Source organism: Brassica napus, chromosome C8, assembly GCF_020379485.1.
Source record: "Brassica napus cultivar Da-Ae chromosome C8, Da-Ae, whole genome shotgun sequence".
NCBI classification, from domain to species: Eukaryota; Viridiplantae; Streptophyta; class Magnoliopsida; order Brassicales; family Brassicaceae; genus Brassica; species Brassica napus.
This window is the reverse complement of record NC_063451.1, coordinates 935,417-955,143: the sequence shown is the minus strand read 5'-3', so window position 1 is coordinate 955,143 and position 19,727 is coordinate 935,417. Positions and strand designations below refer to the sequence as shown.

General features: G+C 37.9%; 2 protein-coding genes and 1 pseudogene across 3 annotated transcripts; all 3 read right to left on the bottom strand.

Moving 5' to 3' along the window:
- Window positions 1-9,143: 9,143 nt before the first annotated feature.
- On the bottom strand, window positions 9,144-13,928 carry LOC125591523 (annotated as a pseudogene).
- Window positions 13,929-14,420: 492 nt separating this feature from the next.
- On the bottom strand, window positions 14,421-16,654 carry LOC106401255 (stress-induced-phosphoprotein 1). Its single transcript, XM_013841730.3, has 8 exons — window positions 16,401-16,654; window positions 16,033-16,126; window positions 15,902-15,952; window positions 15,643-15,816; window positions 15,376-15,555; window positions 15,172-15,291; window positions 14,939-15,072; window positions 14,421-14,744 (listed from the first exon to the last, which is right to left on the bottom strand). Exons 1-8 carry the CDS (start codon window positions 16,559-16,561, stop codon window positions 14,669-14,671), a joined length of 990 nt encoding a protein of 329 aa, XP_013697184.2. The 5' UTR covers window positions 16,562-16,654; the 3' UTR covers window positions 14,421-14,668.
- A 22-nt stretch (window positions 16,655-16,676) lies between these two features.
- Window positions 16,677-19,473, bottom strand: LOC125574968 (eukaryotic translation initiation factor 2 subunit gamma-like). 2 transcript variants are annotated; one of them, XM_048765997.1, is made up of 9 exons: window positions 19,379-19,473; window positions 19,024-19,143; window positions 18,883-18,944; window positions 18,613-18,725; window positions 18,412-18,514; window positions 17,967-18,194; window positions 17,669-17,887; window positions 17,320-17,580; window positions 16,677-17,242 (listed from the first exon to the last, which is right to left on the bottom strand). In XM_048765997.1, exons 2-9 carry the CDS (start codon window positions 19,130-19,132, stop codon window positions 16,940-16,942), a joined length of 1,398 nt encoding a protein of 465 aa, XP_048621954.1. In that variant the 5' UTR covers window positions 19,133-19,143; window positions 19,379-19,473; the 3' UTR covers window positions 16,677-16,939. The 2 variants fall into 2 exon arrangements, with proteins under 2 accessions (XP_048621954.1, XP_048621955.1); XM_048765998.1 differs by having other exon boundaries at window positions 19,227-19,440.
- Window positions 19,474-19,727: the final 254 nt, after the last annotated feature.

The window sequence follows — 19,727 nt, the reverse complement described above, 5'->3', positions numbered from 1 at the left end:
AACAAGGAGCTACAAACACCGGTAATAAAGAAGTAGAGCAAACTATTACGGTTGGCGCACATATTGCATCTACGGATCTAAATAAGAATACAATTGCTGAGCAGAACCTCACTCCCTTGATTGTTCAACATTCTGCTCCGCCTTTTGAATTTACCAGTGCCCCTCCTCCTTGTTCTTCCTCATTTACCCTTCCCCCTCTCAAACCCACCATCCCCTTCCCCACCATTGTGCAACCCTCTCCTTCTACCCCCTCACCCATCAACCCGTTTCCTATTGAAGAGGTGTTTGTCTCTGACTCAACTCTACCCCTTGCTCTCTCCACTGACCTCCATAAAGTATCTCTTGCTATTGCCCTTCCAGCCCAAAACCTCCCACGAAAACTCCTTTACCCATCAAAGCACAAACCAAATCTAAAGCGCCCTTTTATCTCAGCCAGCCACTCTTCCCTTCTCGCCCAAAACCCTTTTGCTATTTTGCTCTCCTCACCTAAAAAATCCCTAAAACTAGCTTCTGTCTCCGATCAAAATCACCCACCCATTGACCCTGACCCTAACTCTCTCCCCAACCTTTTTGCAGCTACTCCTAGTGTAGGTCCTCTCCTTATCCAAGGAGTGCCTCCGGAGTCTTCTCTATGAGTACTAAGACCTTTTTTTGGAATGCTCGAGGACTTAATGAGCCGAGCAAGCACGACCCGTTACGCCAGTGGCTTTTGTTACATAAGCCTATTTTTGGAGCTCTCTTAGAGACACACATAAAGGAACCGCAACTCAATCATGTAATGTCGAAAGCCTGTCAAGGTTGGAACTATACCAGCAACCACTCAGCTGACCCCGACGGCAGGATCATACTCATTTGGAAATCTCTTGTGGCTGTGAAAGTCATTTCTAGTTCCAGGCAGTCGATGACCTGTGAGATTGAATTTCCCCACTGCCACAAAATATACTTCACAGCAGTCTACGCCTCAAACTCCCATGACGAGAGACAAGACCTATGGGTGGACTTAATCAACACCCACCAGTCCCTTGACCTCTCCAATGCGCCATGGGTCATCGGAGGGGGTTTCAACCAAATTACCCACCCTGCTGAGCACTCATCAATGGCGGTAAACTGCTTAACTGCGCCCATGATCTCACTCCGGAATGTGCTCAATCAGCTTGAAGTATTTGATCTGAGATACGCTGGCCCCTTGCATACTTGGACAAATAAGAGTCCCTCCAACCCTGTAGCGGAGAAACTTGATAGGCTTCTTGCCAACCATGAGTGGATCTCCCATTACCCTAACAGCCTAGCCTCCTTCCTTCCCCCCAACTTCTCTGATCACTCTCCTTGCTTGCTTGATCTTCATGTTCCCTTACCTCTAGCTGGTACCCGGCCTTTCAAGTTCTTTAACTACCTAACCAAACATCACAAATTTAACCAAACCGTTGTGGATGCTTGGAATCAGGCCGGTGGCATTGCGTCTAATCTCTCCACTCTCTGCTACAAATTCAGAAAAATAAAGGGAGCATTAAAATCACTAAATCGTTCCAATTTTTCAAATATTCAAGAGAGAGTGAGAGAAACTAACTGTTTGCTTCAAGTTGTGCAGGTACAAGCTCTAACCAATCCCACTCCAGACCTTTTCCAGCAAGAGAAAGAGTTGTATGACAAATGGTGTTTTCTGAGATTGATAGAGGAATCCTACTTCAAGCAAAAATCGAGAGTAAACTGGTTAAAAGAAGGGGATCTCAATACAACTTACTTCCACAGATTGGTCCAAGTGCGTGCGTCTTTCAACTCTATCCGGTTCTTCATGCTGCCTTCTGGCGTTATCCTCTCAGATCCTATCACCATGGGACAGCACGCCGTAAACTATTTCCAATCCATACTTGCCCCTGCGACAATGAATGTCTCTGTGTGCTCGCTAGACTGGTTCCAGCGTGTGCTCCACTACAGATGCTCTGCTGCGTTGATTCAGGCTATGATCAGAATCCCTGACCAGGAGGAGATTTGTAGAGTGATCATGAAACTTAACAGCAATAAGTCACCGGGACCAGACGGTTTTACCTCAGGATTCTTCAAGGCGACTTGTAGTGTATTAGGATCTGAAGTAACTAGTGCTATCCAGAATTTTTTCATCACTGCGTTTATGCCTGCAGCAACAAACGCAACCATATTAACACTAGTACCTAAGAGACCCGGGGCTTCAGTAATCAGTGACTTCCGCCCAATATCATGTTGCAACACAATATACAAGGCTATATCGAAGATGCTTGTTCAAAGACTAAAACCGATGCTCACTGACCTGATTCTCCCGAACCAAACGGCATTTGTCCAAGGCCGATTACTGGTTGAGAATACAGTGTTAGCCGCTGAGGTAGTCAATGGTTATCACAGAAACAAGGGCGCCAAGCGGATTGCAATCAAGGTAGACATCGCCAAAGCCTTTGTCACCATCAATTGGAACTTCATCTTCACTTGTCTTTACAGCATAGGCCTCCCGGGACTCTATATCAGATGGTTGCAAGCGTGTGTCTGCACACCAAGTTTCACTGTTGGATACAATGGTACTGTCCAAGGATATTTCAAAAGCAAAAGAGGGCTTCGACAGGGTGATCCTCTCTCGCCATACCTGTTTGTTATAGCAATGAATTGTTTATCAGTTCTCCTCAACAAAGGAGCTGAAGATGGAAAATATGGCTATCACCCGAACTGTCAAGATTCAAAGTTAACTCACCTCTGTTTTGCCGATGACCTACTAATATTTGTTGAAGGCAGTGCTGGCTCTGTAAATGGGGTTTTGGATGTCCTCAGCGAGTTTGAGACACAATCGGGACTTGGCGTCAGCTTGACTAAAACATGTTTCTTCTCCTGCGGCTTGTCTCAACCTGAAATAGATCATATCAAGCAAACAAGTGGATTAACTCATGGAACTCTACTTATAAGATATCTGGGTGTACCTCTCTGCACCCGAAAGCTGTCAATGGCCAACTGCGAGCCCCTCATCTCCAGTGTTAAAGCAAAGCTAACCTCCTGGAGTGCCAAGACTCTATCCTTTGCCGGGAGACTGCTTCTCATTAACACTGTAATTTCAGGAATCACAAATTTCTGGTGCACCACTTTCACACTACCTAAGTTCTGTATCAAGACAATAAACTCTCTCTGTGGGGCTTATCTATGGAAAGGGACGATAGAGGGACACCATACGGCTAGAGTTTCATGGGACACGGTCACTCACTCGAAGGAAGAAGGTGGGCTTGGAATACGCGACTTGCTTTCCTGGAACACGGCTACTTCAATACGCTTAATATGGCTTCTGTTCTTTAAAAGTGGTTCAATATGGGTAGCATGGTTGGTGAAGGAGATTCTCAATGGAAACCTCTCTAATTTTTGGACTATAAAAGAACGAAACAACCACTCCTGGCTGGTGAAACGTTTGCTCCGTCTACGGCCGCTGGTCTATACCTGGATTCGCATTGAAGTGGGGAATGGAAGGATGACCAGATTCTGGAATGACAATTGGAGTCCTTATGGGAAACTTTCCGAGTTTCTTAATCTCCCCCAACGGTCACGTCTTGGTATCCAAGAAACTGCAACTCTTGATGACCTCTACAGGGACGGTGTCTGGTCCCTTCCGGCGGCTCGATCAGAACAACAAGTTCTACTTCAGGTATACTTAACATCTCTCTCCCTGAACTCTCTTGATGATCGCTATATCTGGAGCCTAAACAGCTCTTCTCAAGAGTTCTCAACGGGTCTTGTCTACGGAGAACTGAAGCATCACAATCAACCAACCCAATGGCACAAGGCAGTTTGGTCACCAAGAGGCATCCCAAGACAGAACTTCCTCGCATGGCTCCTTGTCCAGAACCGGTGCCCCACGAGAGATCGGTTACTGGGTTGGGGACTACCAACAGACCCTCTCTGTTTGCTCTGCAACGTGGCACCTGAGAGTAGGGATCATATATACTATCAATGCCCTTATTCTTGGAGCGTTTGGACTAGAACTGCCAATAGAGCTGGTTATCGACCTGATCAAGATTGGAACCGTGAGATGATCAACATGCAGAACCTCCAAGGTGCAGAACCTCCAAGGTCCCCGTCACTTGCAGATCATTCGACTCCTAGCTTGGCAATGCACGCTGTACTATATCTGGGCTGAAAGGAACTCGCGCCTACATCGACACATCTTCAAGCCTCCTGACTCAATTGTAAAGCAGATTGAAGCGACAATTCGATCAAAAATCTCCGCTCTCCGTGATTGATCTCCTCGACTCTCATCCTCTCTATTTGCTGTGTGGAACGTATAACTCAACTACTGGTCTCTTCAACTGCTTTGGGCTGGGCTTTATTACTTCTAGTCGGTTCTCCTTTATGTGTTATCATATGAAATATTACTAATGGGCTAAACCCCATAAACACTGCCTGGCTGGGTCTGTATCTTTTGAGTTTTCGTTTTTATGCTTAATAGAATGCCCTTTTTCAAAAAAAAAAAAAAAAAAAAAAAAAAAAAAAACATTCTCTGACAAAAAACATTTTTGTTCTTCAAGATCCGTAAAAAAAATTGATTATCCAAAGTTGGGTTCAGATATCATAATCATTAGGTTTTTAATAAAAAAATTAGAATAGAGTTTTAGAGACAAATAAAACTATGCTCGAAATCAAATACATTAACAACATAAGTAATTTCTCTAGAACCTAAAAAACAGAAGCACATGTTTGTATTTTTCAGCCTTCACTTTCTTTTGAACAGAGCTGCTAGGTTTTTTAGAATTGCGATCATTTATTTTTCTCTTTCCCTTGGATGGTTTTGGAGAAGGTGTTCCATGGGAAGATGAAGGTGGTGCAGGATTTTGAGGACTGCTTTAAACAGGTTCTTCTTTGGTTGCAACCTTTTATTTTGAACTCGTAAGGGGCTGAAGTTTGTCTATTCCTCCACCGCTTTAAATATAATGAGTCCCATATACACTACCACAGATAAGAAGCTGCACATATATATTCACATTATTCTTCTGTTACTTAACCTGCATGAGTCTATTTCTTATGATAAAAAATCTGAAGTTGAGATCATTGGCGTATGAAGAAGAGACTATGAGGAATGTGCCGAGACCCAACACAAGCTCCACTCCAACGATTCATTTTATTCCATCATTTAAATGTATGTAGATGGAATTATGCATACTAAGTCATCAAGAATTATTTTATATTAGGGTTATATATAGGTTCACCAGACCTCTAGCTGCATCTTCAGCTATTTCAAGCCGTTTAATCAAAAAGTAAGAGGCTTTGGAGAATACATCCATATCGTTTTTGACTACTCTTGTGGCTGCATCTCTCTAGGATTTGTTCTCATCTTAAGCAAACCTGATACAAATCTTGCTAATTCTCTATGTAAGAGCTGTGGATATCTGATGTATATGAGATAACAGGTTTTGATCGGGGAAAAAGAAACATACTTGAAAATATGAGAGTGTACCTTTTTGTTGTTGATTACTTGATGACTTCTTGTGTTTATTTTTCTGAGAACTGAGATATCATTTTCTTCTGTTTATGTAAACAACCCAGAAATTGAAATTAGGGTTTGCCAAAATCAAATTACAAATAATCAAAGAAAGAATCATACGTATTTGGGCTAAGGTTCATATTTACCTTGGGGTTCGTGATTGAAATTAGAATATGTGTGTTTTGGTATCTATTAATGTAAATACATTGAATGAAATTTCTAAAGAATAGTCCAAATAAAAGATTACATTTTAAATGATAGGATAATTAAATGTGATGATTTCCTATAAGATGGTCCAAAGTAAAATATCAGATACGAAAGAAGTCATGACTTATGTTTTAATATATAAGATTAAACTCTCTTACAAGGTACATATGCATCATTTTAATTTTTTTATCAATTAATTTAGTAAAACTTCATAATACTCTCTAAATTGGTGGACTAACCACTATAAAATCGCTATTCTCTAGAGAAACGGAGACAACAAAGGTTCCAAACCTTTTTGACCTTCATCATATGTTAGTGTCGGATGAAACTATGCATTAAAACAGTATTGTCATATTTTTGAAATTTTCTCAAAATCTTTGCGTTACCCCCAACAAAAATATTGAGTTTTTCGGTAAATGCTCTAAATACTGAAGTCTATGATCTTTAGTGTTGTTTTAAAATTTCTAAATCCATTCTACATTTTTATTAATGTATATTAAACTCTCTTTCATGGTACATGTGCATCATTTTAATTTTTTTAACAATTAATTTAGTATAGCTTCATAAAACTCTCTAAATTGGTGGACTAACCACTATAAAATCGCTATTCTATAGAGAAACGGAGACAACAAAGGTTCCAAACCTCTTTGCATTTCATCATATGTTAGTGTATTAAAACAGTATTGTCATATTTTTGAAATTTTCTCAAAATCTATGTGTTAGCCCCTACGAAAATATTGAGTTTTTCGGTAAATGCTCTATATACTGAAGCCTATGATCTTTAGTGTTATTTTAAAATTTCTAAACACATTCTACATTTGTATTAATGTATATTAAACTCTCACTCATGGTACATGGACATCGTTTTAATTTTTATCAATTAATTTAGTATAGCTTCATAAAAGTCTCTAAATTGGTGGACTAACTACCGTAAAATCGTTATTCTCTAGAGAAACATAGACAACAAAGGTTTTAAACCTGTTTGACATTCATCATATGTTAGTGTAGGATGCAACTATGCATTAAAACAGTATTGTCATATTTTTGAAATTATCTCGAAATCTATGTGTTATACCCTACGAAAATATTGAGTTTTTCGGTAAATGCTATATATACTGAAACCTATGATCTTTAGTGTTGTTTTAAAATTTCTAAACACATTTTAAATTTGTATTAATGTATATTAAACTCTCATTCATGGTACGTGGGCATCGTTTTAATTTTTATCAATTAATTTAGTATAGCTTCATAATACTTTCTAAATTGTTGGACTAACCACTATAAAATCGCTATTCTCTAGAGAAACGGAGACAACAAAGTTGTCAAACCTCTTTGACATTCATCATATGTTAGTGTAGGATGAAACTATGCATTAAAACAGTATTTTCATATTTTTAATTTTTTCTCGAAATCTACGTGTAACCCCTACGAAAATATTGAGTTTTTCGGTAAATGCTAAATATACTGAAGCCTATGATATTTAGTGTTATTTTAAAATTTTTAAACACATTCTACATTTGTATTAATATATATTGAACTCTCTTTCATGGTACATGTGCATCGTTTTAATTTTTTTATCAATTAATTTAGTAAAACTTCATAATACTCCCTAAATTGGTGGACTAACCACTATAAAATCCCTATTCTCTAGAGAAATGAAGACAAAAAAGGTTCCAAACCTCTTTGAAATTCAACATATATTAGTGTAGTATGAAACTATGCATTAAAACAGTATTGTCATATTTTTGAAATTTTCTCAAAATCTATGTGTTAACCCCTACGAAAATATTCAGTTTTTCGGTAAATGCTCTATATACTGAGGCATATGATCTTTAGTGTTGACAAAAAATGTTCCATACATCTTTGAAATTCAACATATATTAGTGTAGTATGCAACTATGCATTAAAAAAGTATTGTCATATTTTTGAAATTTTCTCAAAATCTATGTGTTAACCCCTACGAAAATATTTAGTTTTTCGGTAAATGCTCTATATACTGAGGCATATGATCTTTAGTATTGTTTTTAAAATTCTAAAATCATTCTACATTTGTATTAATGTATATTAAACTCTCTTTCATGGTACATGTGCATCGTTTTAATTATTTTATCAATTAATTTAGTAAAACTTCATAATACTCCCTAAATTGGTGGACTAACCACTATAAAATCGCTATTCTCTAGAGAAACGAAGACAACAAAGGTTCCAAACCTCTTTGACCTTCATCATATGTTAGTGTACGATGAAACTACGCATTAAAACCGCATTGTCATAATTTTGAAATTTTCTCAAAATCTATGTGTTAACCCCCCCTACGAAAATATTGAGTTTTTCAGTAAATATTCTATATACTGAAGCCTATGATCTTTAGTGTTGTTTTAAAATTTCTAAACACATTCTACATTTGTATTAATGAATATTAAACTCTCTTTCATGGTACATGTGCATCGTTTTTATTTTTTATCAATTAATTTAGTGATACTTCATAATACTCCCTAAATTGGAAGATTAAACACTGTAAAATCGATATTCTCTAGAAAAACGGAGACAACAAAGGTTTCAAATCTCTTTGACTTTCATCATATGTTACTGTAGGATGCAACTATGCATTAAAACAGTATTGTCATATTTTTCAATTTTTCTCAAAATCTATGTGTCCCTACGAAAATATTGAGTTTTTCGGTAAATGCTCTAGAGAATAGTGATTTTATAATCTATGTGTTAACAACCTCTACGAAAATATTGAGTTTTTGGGTAAATGTTCTATATACTGAAGCCTATGATCTTTAGTGTTGTTTTAAAATTTCTAAACACATTCTACATTTGTATTAATGTGTATTAAACTCTCTTTCATGGTACATGTGCATCGTTTTAATTTTTTATCAATTAATTTAAGAAAACTTCATAATACTCCATAAATTGGTGGACTAACACTATAAAATCGCTATTCTCTAGAGAAACGGAAACAACAAAGGTTTCAAACATTTTTGACTTTCATCATATGTTACTGTAGGATGCAACTATGCATTAAAACAATATTGTCATATTTTTGAATTTTTCTCAAAATCTATAAAAATATTGAGTTTTTAAATACTCTATATACTGAAGCACATTATCTTTAATGTTGTTTTAACATTTTTAAACACATTCTACCATTTTATCCACTATCTTCTTTTTAAGGAGTGTTTCCCTATCAAACGTTAAATGAAAGTATCCATCCATATCTATAACCGTCTTGCTATTTTGTATAGCAGTCCGTTCGGGGCTAAAGATGCAGTCGATTTCGTTTCGACGATATTCCGAGGTGTCGGTTGGGTGTTAACGTCACAATTTAAGGTGACTAGTTCTCTGCTGTCGGACCATGTCATGAAGACTACATTGCCGCATTCAAGCATTGTCTTGAGTTCACTGTTACCATCGGACCATGTCATGAAGACCTATCCATTTCATGTTGTTGTAGTTTATCTTTTTAATCAAAGAGGATGATAATTCCCTCTATCATTTGTAGGCAAGCAAGTTAAAGTTAATGAAAAAATTTTGTGTTAAAAAAAAAAAAAAAATATATATATATATATATATATATATATACGCCCCCACACACATTCTCCTATATAATATACTATAGATCGAAGATGATTCTCTGCTCGATCAATTCTTTTACTTTCTTCTGGTTCCCTGCCCCTTCCCCTTCTTCTCCTTTTCCGTCTTCTATCTGTTCCTGCAAGCAAAACGCACCGAAGCAGAGGTCATGTCAAAACTTAGATTGGCTAATAAGTTTCATATATTGAACTAACACAATTTGTTGCGATGGTACTTACTTCAACTTGGTGTGGCACTGGGAATAAGTTGATGGCATCCGGATTAAAACTGAATCCGCTGCGAACAATGAGAAAGGTTAAAGAGGAATGAGGTGGGGTGTTCTTCGTTTATACATCGTGATGAAAGAGTGAAAGCGTGTTACCATCGGGATAAAGCTAGTTGCCAGACGTATGGAATGAAGAACTCTTCTGGGTGACTCTCTTGTTCATACGAGAAGTGTAGTTGAGTAAACATCTGCATTGATAATAGTGAACAATGAGCTTTAAGAATTGTAGTGAAAAGAAAACTATATCAGTGACATATTGTAAAGTGTTACAGAGTTTGTTTACCTTCATGCCTTCGCCACGCCAAGACCGACAATTGTCGATGATGAACTGAAGAACTTTCTGCACTGACCATTCTCGATCAGATCTTTGAGAGTCCATGCGGCTGTTGAAGAAGTCTAAGACCTACATAGATAAAATGATAATTTGGTTAAACAAGTGAGAAACAGATGGATTCTGTTCTATCTAAAGTTTTAAGAATTGAAAGCCTATGGAACTGTGATGGAGCCTACAATGTAAATATTTTCGACTAGTTCATGAAATCGCGGATGATTCTTGAAAGGTTGGAACACTTCTTGCCGATGCATGATTGCATAGACAATCTGAATAAACCAGAAACAGAGACTGATTCAGAGCATGGAAAACAGGAAAGGAATATATGATTCATGCTGCTAAGTAAAAATAACAATGTGATAACCTCGGGATTCCTCGGTAACGCGTACGTCAAAATTGCATTTAATATATCAAGGAAGAGTCTCAAGAAATCAGTAAAGATTTGCAACTCTGCTGCCTGCAAGTTGGCAAAATACAATTTTACAAATACAAACCACAAGGATAACAATGATTCACTGCAACACATTGTGTGCTTGAACTAACTATGCCTTACCAGATCTTCTGAAACGCTATCATCCTCTCCTGACAAGCTTATTTTGATACTTTGCAGCTTATCACCTGTCAAGTCCGATAACTTGTTATACCTGTTAATTAAAAAATCATGGTCAGTTCTAAAGGATCCATGATGAGCATCGTTCTGTACAAGACGAATATATAAAATATGAAAAGTCATAAGGATGAGGAATTAGTTGCATACTTTCGAGAAAGCATGTAGAAGAGGCTGACAAGCCTCGCAGAGGCATATGCACTAAGATGATGGGCACGAGGTGCCATGTTAGCCAAGGTTGCAAGGCATGTAGTCTGCAGATACACATCCTGTAAACGCCCAGGAAACAAAATTTTGTCACAACATGCACCACAATCCTAATTTTCCAAACAAATGGCCTTCTATACATAAAAAAGGCACAAACCCACCCAGCCTAAACGGAAAGTAATTTATATCTCAGGTGCTCATTTTATGATACATCTCCCAATAAGTTGCAGATCCAATTCGATACATGGCTATTAACATGATTACACTCTTATAACACTTGAATCTATCCAAGGGCCAAACAAAGTAAAAATTAAAACACAATTTTCGTTGCTAACATATGAATGTAAAGCTATACCCGCAATTTAGAAAGGTTGTGCTGCACTGTTCTGATGAGAATAATGACCATTAAGGAACCAAGAGACGTCTGATGAAGGAGATGCTCCTTGTACCATGGAACGCTAGGTAATATCTATTGAAGCGTAATCAGATAAGATATGAAGTTGAGAAATATCATTTTAATCCTACAATAAAAAACAGCACATACCATCTTGTGAATGCTTGAGTTGAATGATGAATCCTGACTAAGCATGAGAAGTACAATTAGCATCATGTATATTTGATTAGATGATGTTCTCCTCGAAGCGTTATACAGCGTTTCCAGAATGGGCATCAACTGTCCATAAAAATACATATTTTTATACCATAGCTCACTAATAGGAAACAATAAGGGACTTTATCTCAACAGATGAAACAGTCCAGTCTGAACAATATCGAAGAATGGATATCTACTTGGAACAAAATAAATGAAACAGACACACAGTGGAGTTTATGAATCATACCATAGTATCCATATCAGTTCGCACCAAAACATACTCCTTGAAGTAGGAGTTCCCTTGCAACAATGAGTAGAGGAGCAAGACAGCGCCCTCATCAGCCAAACACCTACATTGCCATATTGCGTTATTATTCAGTAGGAAAGAACTTATTGAATAAAGACTTCTCATACAAGACAAATCTCTATGAAAACAACAGATACAGTAGAGAAAAAGCTCAAGAAAATACAACTTACATGCAAAGAGTATCAAATAACGAAGCAAATGGTATCCGAACATGTGGACCAGGGTAGGCATTTCCCTCTACATCTGAGCGGTCAACTGCAATCAGGATAACAGTTTAGATATACATATATGACTCACCCTAGTCATAAAGATGAAGAACAAACCCCCATGGACTAAAAGTGTTGCCAGAGGAAAATACATGCACTTTGGAGACTGATTCTGAAGTAGCACTGTCATCACTTTTATCCGTCATGGACTCATCACTCAAGATCGAATTCTGGTAGTTAATGAGGATAAGCAAAACATGAAGGCTGCACTCTGCTAGTGGATATTTAGATCCGTCACCGGTGTTATTTACAAGATAGTTCAAAGGCAAGAGCACAAATGTCGCTGCATGTGCAATAGAAAAGTGTTCATCAATACATATAATGATTCAAAAATCTAAGCAGGAAAACATAATGAAACGGAAAGGCAGTAGAAAAGGGTCAACGTGGACGAGAATAACACAAACATAATGATATGAAGTAACACGAAGACCTACCAGCTGCAGAACCAACTCTTTCCAAGATGCCTGGTGAATCTCCATCAGAATACAAATAGGTTTTTGCATTTGGAGGAGTATGGTGTCGTGAAATATAATTAAGTAGCAATCTTCTGACAGCCATACAAACTATAGACTTTTCCTATAAAGTGATGTAAGCAAAAGAATGAACGGAAATTGGTAAGGGCCAAAAGCTATACCAATGAAGAAAACAATAATAATAATAAAGATGTTACCTGAGCCATTGCTGCATCAAGAAAAGGGTTGGCATCTCTTGGTCCGGAGAGAAGCTGAGTCGACATTGCAACAACCATGAAGTTGAGAAGTTCCTGATGTAGAACATACGAGTTGGGACTTGCCAAATAAATGATGAAAATCAAAATCAGGATAATGGGACATTTAATAAGGATAAAAAAATATATATAATAAGCATGGCATACCTCACTTCGGTTGATCCAATGAAGGTCAGCACACTATGCATGACAAAATTCTGGATATCTTGATCTGCCATTACCATTAATACATTCTCAATAAGCCATCTGAATCCAGTTAAAGGGTTACCTCAATGCTCTAAAGAAGAATTTTAAAGAGCTAATTAAGAGAACCATTACCCATTACAAAGCCATGAGGAACAGGCTCAGATTCGTCGAGAGAGAGAGATGCAACTCCTCAATTTTTCCATTCTCAATCAAATGCTTCAAAAAGAGGGATGATATATAGGTTGCGTTAACAGCTTTCTTATAGAGAGAAGAGTGAGCATCATGAGAAGAAGAAGCTTGGAGAAGCTCTTGCAAACACCACGACAGATGAATCAATAGTTTCGCCAGGTGCCTAGTGTTTCCATTGCTCTGTGCTGCAAACTACAAAACAAAGACAATTCGAAACTTAAAGATTATCCTCCTAATTATTTTTGCACATAGTGAATTCGATTATAATCCTACCTAACCAATCACACTCTATACTAGAATTCAACCTAATTTTGCATGAGAGTGACTAACCGAAGAGCTCACAGGCTTGGTGAACACGATCACTGTGCCACCGAGAGCTCAAGGGAAGCTCGAGCAGCTTGTTCCAGACATCAGACGCCAAGGGAAGCGATTTCTCCCCGACGAAAGTCGGAATGAGGTACTCCTCCACCGAAACATCGTCACCACCGGTACTTCGCGGCGTCGAAGCCGCACCTCCTATGTCTCGCCGAGTCAATCGATCGCGTACTTTGAGTCGGTTCCGAGAAGGATCAGTAGCATTACAGATTAAAGAGATGAACAACGCAAAGATTATGCTCTGGATCTAAGTCTCAGAGAAATTGGAGATTCAAATTGAAAACGAAATGCTTTGATGCGTTATTTGTTTATTTTTGTTTTCTAATCTCCTTCATTACCAGGTTATCACCACTTTGAATATCCGAAAGTATTTATATAATTGTGGATGGATTTTTCAACATTCAAAATATTTATTTATAATAAATCTTCTTTATTTTTTACTCTTTGAACTGTTGTTATTTCCAAATAAATTATTTAATGATTATATGATACAATTTAATTTCTGTTTGATGTTGATATATTTCCATCAGTTCAAGAAGAAGAAAAGAAATGTGTTTGCCTGATTCCGAAAGCTACATGCCTTCCATATACAAAAATAATATTTGATTCAATAATCTGTATGGGGATACAAGTATTTTTCCATATAGATGATTTAATAACGAGAAAAATCACAAAATGTTGATGTTTTGTTCTTAAAACATATGACTAAATTTATTCGGTTGTCACCAAAAAAATATAATTATTGTTTTACTAGTCTACCAGGAAGAAAAGGAAGAGAGGATTAGCTAATGGGTTTGGGATAATTCAAATGAAATGGAGTCAAATTGATAGCTACCCTGTCTCCTTGACCCCCCAAAAAAACCTACCCTCTTTGAACCGTCGGTTGTCGTCGGAGTGTGGCCGAATCCTCTATTTTCACAAATCTCAGACCCAGCTATTTACTTTATTGGGCTCTTATCTCTCAAACAAACTAATCTGGGCTAACTAATTTAATTTATTGGGCTTAAATAGGCTTATTAGTCTTTCAAACAGTTCACATGGACTAATAATTGTAGTGAAAAAATATTGTTCAGGGTAGGTTTCACAAAGAATCAAGCATTTCTAGCTAAAACTTAACAAACCATACGGTTGTGTTGATGTCAATGATGAAATATTGGACGTTAACATTGGACACTTCAAGACATAAAACAAAAAGCTCTTAAACAAGAAACAACACAGGAGGGTGGGTTGTCTGAGTAGCACAAACACACAAGAAACTCCTTTTTTCTTCAGTATTGATCAAAAACTGGATAGAGAGTAGAGAATCAAACTGCAATAAAACAATGCACTACGAGCTCTTCGATACTTCCTTGAAGATGCGAGGGAGAATCTCATGTGCACCGATATCTAGAGCTTGAGGATCCCTGAAATCAAACCCCCAAATCAGTTCATAACTATTTAACCTCTGGAGTTAAGTTACAAAAGCTTGTGTGAAGTGAAGTCATGGTATTTCGATCAAAAAAAAAAAAAAAAAGTGAAGTCATGGTACTTAATAGAATTCACAAAGCTCATTGCAAAACCAAGAAGAGGATAAGTGTGAGAGAGAGAGAGAAAGAACCTGCATAACGTTTGCCCCTTTTCTTTCGAGCTAGGAATGAACCAAACATTTCGAATCGATGGAGACTCGAACTGAACAAAGATTCCATCGTTTTGTCCGAGCTTCCACTTCCTTGAGCCTTGACCTTTCCAAACCTGGGAGACACAAGATTTGTAATCATAAGACCATAATATAAAACCAGAAAAAAAAAAATAGACTTTTAGCAAGCAAAAAGAGAACAGAATTTGATTCACCTGAGGGTAGGATATGCTACTCTTTGATGTCACTAAGCAAGCAGCTTTGGAAAAGGACTCTTCTGCGTATTGCCTCAGATATGTAAAGCAGTTACTGTGAGTGTGTGGTGACTCAAAAGCCTGTCAAGGAACATTTAGTGTTAGCAGACAAGACAAGAAGAGGTCGTTATGTTTGTTTCTTTCTCTCATGTTCTTCTTTCATACCTTATCGATGTTGACTGCTGGTGCGAACTTATCGGTTTCTGTTTTCTCTTTGTCAAGAAGGAAATAGACTCTGGTATCCACTTTAGATGCCTCGTGCCACGACTTGACAGCTGTTTCCATAGTCTCAACAAGAAAAGAGAACATCTCTTTCCAACACTCTTCAGCCCCATAGTTTGCAGACTGCAAGTGTTTGGGAGACAATTCAGAAGCAGGGAGAAAGGTTTTCAACGATTCTTTGGACATCACTTGGAGTAAAGAGAAACTAACCAATTCAGATTTAAAGCTGTCAAGATGCTTGGCCATGTTGACGTTAGATCTCAAACTCTCGAGTTCTTGAGCTCTCTGTTTCTCCTTCTGCAGCTGACCGAGCCTCTTGATCTTCCTTGAAACTTCTGCGCTCTGTGGGTTGTACTGTAGAGCCATTTCAAACGCAGCCAAGGCCTGTCACAATCATCAAAAGCGATTTTAACTATCATGATTACAGCTTTGTAATCAAAAGGAAAAGAAACAAGAGAAAAAGGTTTACATGATCATATTTTTCCATGGCTTCAAGCACAGATCCTTTCCTGAAGTACCCCTGAAAATGATATTACATGTCATTTTGGAAGAAACAGAAACCAAAAAAAAAAAAAAAACAACAATCTCTGAATATATTACCTTCTCCCATTGAGGGTTGAGTTTGATGGTAGTCTCAGCATCAGCCAAGGCTTTGCTAAGCTTAACAAGACTCAAGAACGCAGCAGCTCGGTTACTGCACCATCGGGTAAAGAAAAGTTTAACAACACACTAGAATCTGCTCACTTTAATATTCTGATCTGAGCTGTAACATTTCACAGAACCTTAAGAAAGCTCCCAACTTTAGCCATTCAAGGAAAAAAAAAAACTCTCTAACATGTCACAAGAGAACAAAATCAGATCTTCAAACTGAAGAAAGCCCATCAGAGTCCAACAATTAGATTCGCAAATGTTTATCATCTTGATTGAAACCTAAAAGGACAAAGTAAAAGCAATATGGGAACACGTGCCTGTAAAGAGTAGCGTTAGAAGGATCGAGCTTGATGGCCTGAGTGTAGAGAGCTGCGGCTTTCAGGTAGTTCCCAGCTTTGAAGAACTCGTTCCCTTTCTCCTTTAGAGACTTCTCAGCTTCTCCACCGTTAGACCCTGATTCCACTCCTCTCTCCGCCATATCACTATTCGAGAACCGCCAAAGAAGACGAATCGAAGAGAAAATCTGGTGATTTTTTTCTTCTTGAATCTGCTTTTCTAATAGGGTTTATAGAGTGGAGAAGGCTTTAAAACAATAAAATAATAATTCATCTGATTTAACCGAACAAACCAATCCGGTCTAGAAGCGACCGTTGGTCCACAGATTGAACCATGTTCTACATTTTTTGGTTAATTAAAATTCCCAGTAAAAACATGATAACAAAAATTTAATAACCATCTAAGAAAGAAAGAAAAAAACACACACACAGAAACAGATTAAACTAATAGGCACTCTTCCCCACATGAACAAGAAAGAGTTTGTATTATCTTTTTGAGGGTTTAATAAAAATGTTCAATCTCAGAAAGGTGAAGGAGGCACTTCAATGGTGGTTCCAGCTTGAATCTGACCCCAACCAATCAAACGCCAATGCTTCTCCACACGCCTGCTCAAAGCCACTTTCTCTCCTTTGCTGGTGCAAACGGGAGCAGTGAGCTGCAGCTTAGCCAGATCGTTCTTGACTCCAACAACTTTGGCTCCCGTCGACATGGAACCAATGTTGAGCATCAGAATCTCTCCCTTTGTTAGCTTCGTCACTTTCCCTTGTTTCTCCGATCCCTTTATTCTCACTCCCAACAGTCTCCGTAGAAGAAAGAAGTTCACCTACCAAGAGTTTCTTTTTTTTTTAAGAGAAGGCTTTAAGACTATGAAGTATTACATTTAGAGTTTTTTCTTTATACCTCGAGTTCAACAAAAACATCAGGAAGGGAGCCTATTTCACCAAGGACTTGACCGACCAAACGATCAGCACGAGTTAGAGTTGGGTCCATTGTTGTTCCTACTCCAATTAGACCTCCAGGCACTGCGTACTGAAGCTCGTTCTGTTCCGCGTACAGTGAAATAATGCGTGAGTATATTGGTGTGCATTTCGGGTTGCCACGCTCGTCTTTCACAACTATTCCAGGTCGGATCTCAATTAACTGGTTCACTTTCAAAACACCCTACAAAAATAAAAATAAAATGTAGTTAGAGACACAATGGTATATACTGACACAAGCAAGTTGAGGATTAAGAGAGAGGGATAGATACCCGTAGGATACTTCCACCTGCAACTCCACCTTTGATCTCATCAACCTCAAACCCGGGCTTGTTGACATCAAAAGACCGGATCACAATCATATTTGGTGGTGAGATGAAATTCCTCTTAGGGATTGGGATCTTCTTGACAATGTACTCGCATACAACATCGATGTTGTATTTCAGTTGGGCTGATACAGGGAGTATTGGGGCCCCATCTGCGACAGTGTTCTGCAAACAGGATGTGATATTTCTTAGCTTAACCAACTTGATGAAATGAGAATGCAACAAGAGATAAAGAAAATCGAACCATTATAAATTTCTGAATGGCCTCGTGCTGATTAATGGCAACGTTCTCTTGGATAAGATCGATCTTGTTCTGAAGGATTATGATATGCTTGAGCTGCATAATCTCAACTGCAGCGAGATGCTCGGATGTTTGTGGTTGCGGACAGCTTTCATTTGCAGCGATAAGAAGCAGTGCACCGTCCATGATGGCTGCTCCGTTGAGCATAGTCGCCATGAGAATATCGTGTCCCTGAAGAATAGAACAAGAAGATCATCAAACAAGAATAAAGCCAATGGAGGAAAAATCTAATACTTCCACTTCAACCCTCGCTCTTTAAATCCTCCACCCAAAAACATTCATAAGATGCAATAAAACAAACAGATCGTCGAAAAAGGATAATGACAATACCATAATCTTTAAAACAGCATGTTAAGAAGAGTGAAGAGAGCCATAAAGCTCATCATACCGGGCAATCCACGAATGAAACATGCCTCAATAGTTTCATCTTGGAGTTTTCAAATCCAGGGACATCACAAAGTGGGTTGTCTTCCTTTCCACTTCCATATGCCCTATAATAAGAGATACACTGTTAAGACTCTCCGCCACAACACAACTTTATATTAGAATTTACAAGCTTAAAAACAAAAGTTTGCAAGAACTAACTCACTTGTAGCACATAGGTCTAGGGCATTTGTCATCCTCGCATTTGTAAATCTTGGCATTTGCATATCCAAGCTTAATGGTGATATTACGCTCCAGTTCATTCTTAAAACGGACAGTCTGCACAAGTACAGAAAATAATACAAATGCTACATGTGAGTTCTCCATGCTGCCTAATCAATCAACTGCTCTAGTAACAAAATATAGCACAGATTCAAATCACTCGTGGTCAATGAACTGTTACAAAAGAAAAAAAAAAAGGCATAGTAAAAATTACCTGCACACCAGATATAGCTTTGACAACAGTGGACTTTCCGTGAGCGACATGCCCAATGGTTCCTGAGACAGAAGAATATTAATAGCATTTAGCTTCTGATATTGCACAGTGGTTAGCTTCTTTGACATCAACAGAAGTTACCAATGTTGATAGTAGCCTGGCGAGAAATGACCTCAGGAGACAGAGGATGAAGCACAGTCACATCCAATTTACTAAGATCCTGCACCGCCAAACCCTTGTTCCGTGACATTGTGACGGCTCCTGCTTAAAACGGGAACCAATCAGAAGAATTATATGAATCAGTTATGAGTTAACCATAGATTCCATAACCTAAGTTCCGTTACCTAAATATCAAAACCAATTGGATTCCCAATCTACAACTTTACAATTAGATTCCCACTGATCTATGTGAAGTTCCTACAACAGAACGGGAGAGCGGAAGGAATCTCTTGACTTCATTTCTCCTAAGAAGAAGCGTGTGGAGATCGAAACAAACCTGAGCGACGCAGAGAGTGTGAGGAAGCGGCGCAGCTGGAGCAAGAACAGAGATTTTTTTTTTTTTTTCATTTCTAGCATCTATAATTATATTTATAATTTATTTTGAAAGTAACAATATTTTTCATAATGCCCCCTCTAAGATATATTTATTACCACCCAACACTATAATAATTTTTAGTATCCCATTACATCCACAAAATTTAACCATTATGAACTTTTAGATGTATATAGTATGTTCAATCGTTCACGACAACTTTGTGTTCAGTGTCGTGGATAGGTTTGTGTGTAACACTAGATAGGTTTGGTTTTACTTACAAATTCTATTTTTTTAAAAAAAAATTAAGAAA

What these genes read in the sequence shown, in the direction of transcription:
- LOC106401255 (XM_013841730.3), bottom strand. Translation starts at nt 16,561, where the DNA reads ATGGCGGAGAGAGGAGTGGAATCAGGGTCTAACGGTGGAGAAGCTGAG. An exon ending in TCAACCCTCAATGGGAGAAG is followed by an intron (nt 15,953 to 16,032) that starts GTAATATATTCA and finishes TATCATTTTCAG; the next exon opens with GGGTACTTCAGGAAAGGATC. An exon ending in AAGGGGCAAACGTTATGCAG is followed by an intron (nt 14,745 to 14,938) that starts GTTCTTTCTCTC and finishes GTTTGATTTCAG; the next exon opens with GGATCCTCAAGCTCTAGATA.
- LOC125574968 (XM_048765997.1), bottom strand. Translation starts at nt 19,132, where the DNA reads ATGTCACGGAACAAGGGTTTGGCGGTGCAGGATCTTAGTAAATTGGAT. An exon ending in AAGCTATATCTGGTGTGCAG is followed by an intron (nt 18,726 to 18,882) that starts GTAATTTTTACT and finishes GTACTTGTGCAG; the next exon opens with ACTGTCCGTTTTAAGAATGA. An exon ending in CCATTCAGAAATTTATAATG is followed by an intron (nt 17,888 to 17,966) that starts GTTCGATTTTCT and finishes TCCTGTTTGCAG; the next exon opens with AACACTGTCGCAGATGGGGC.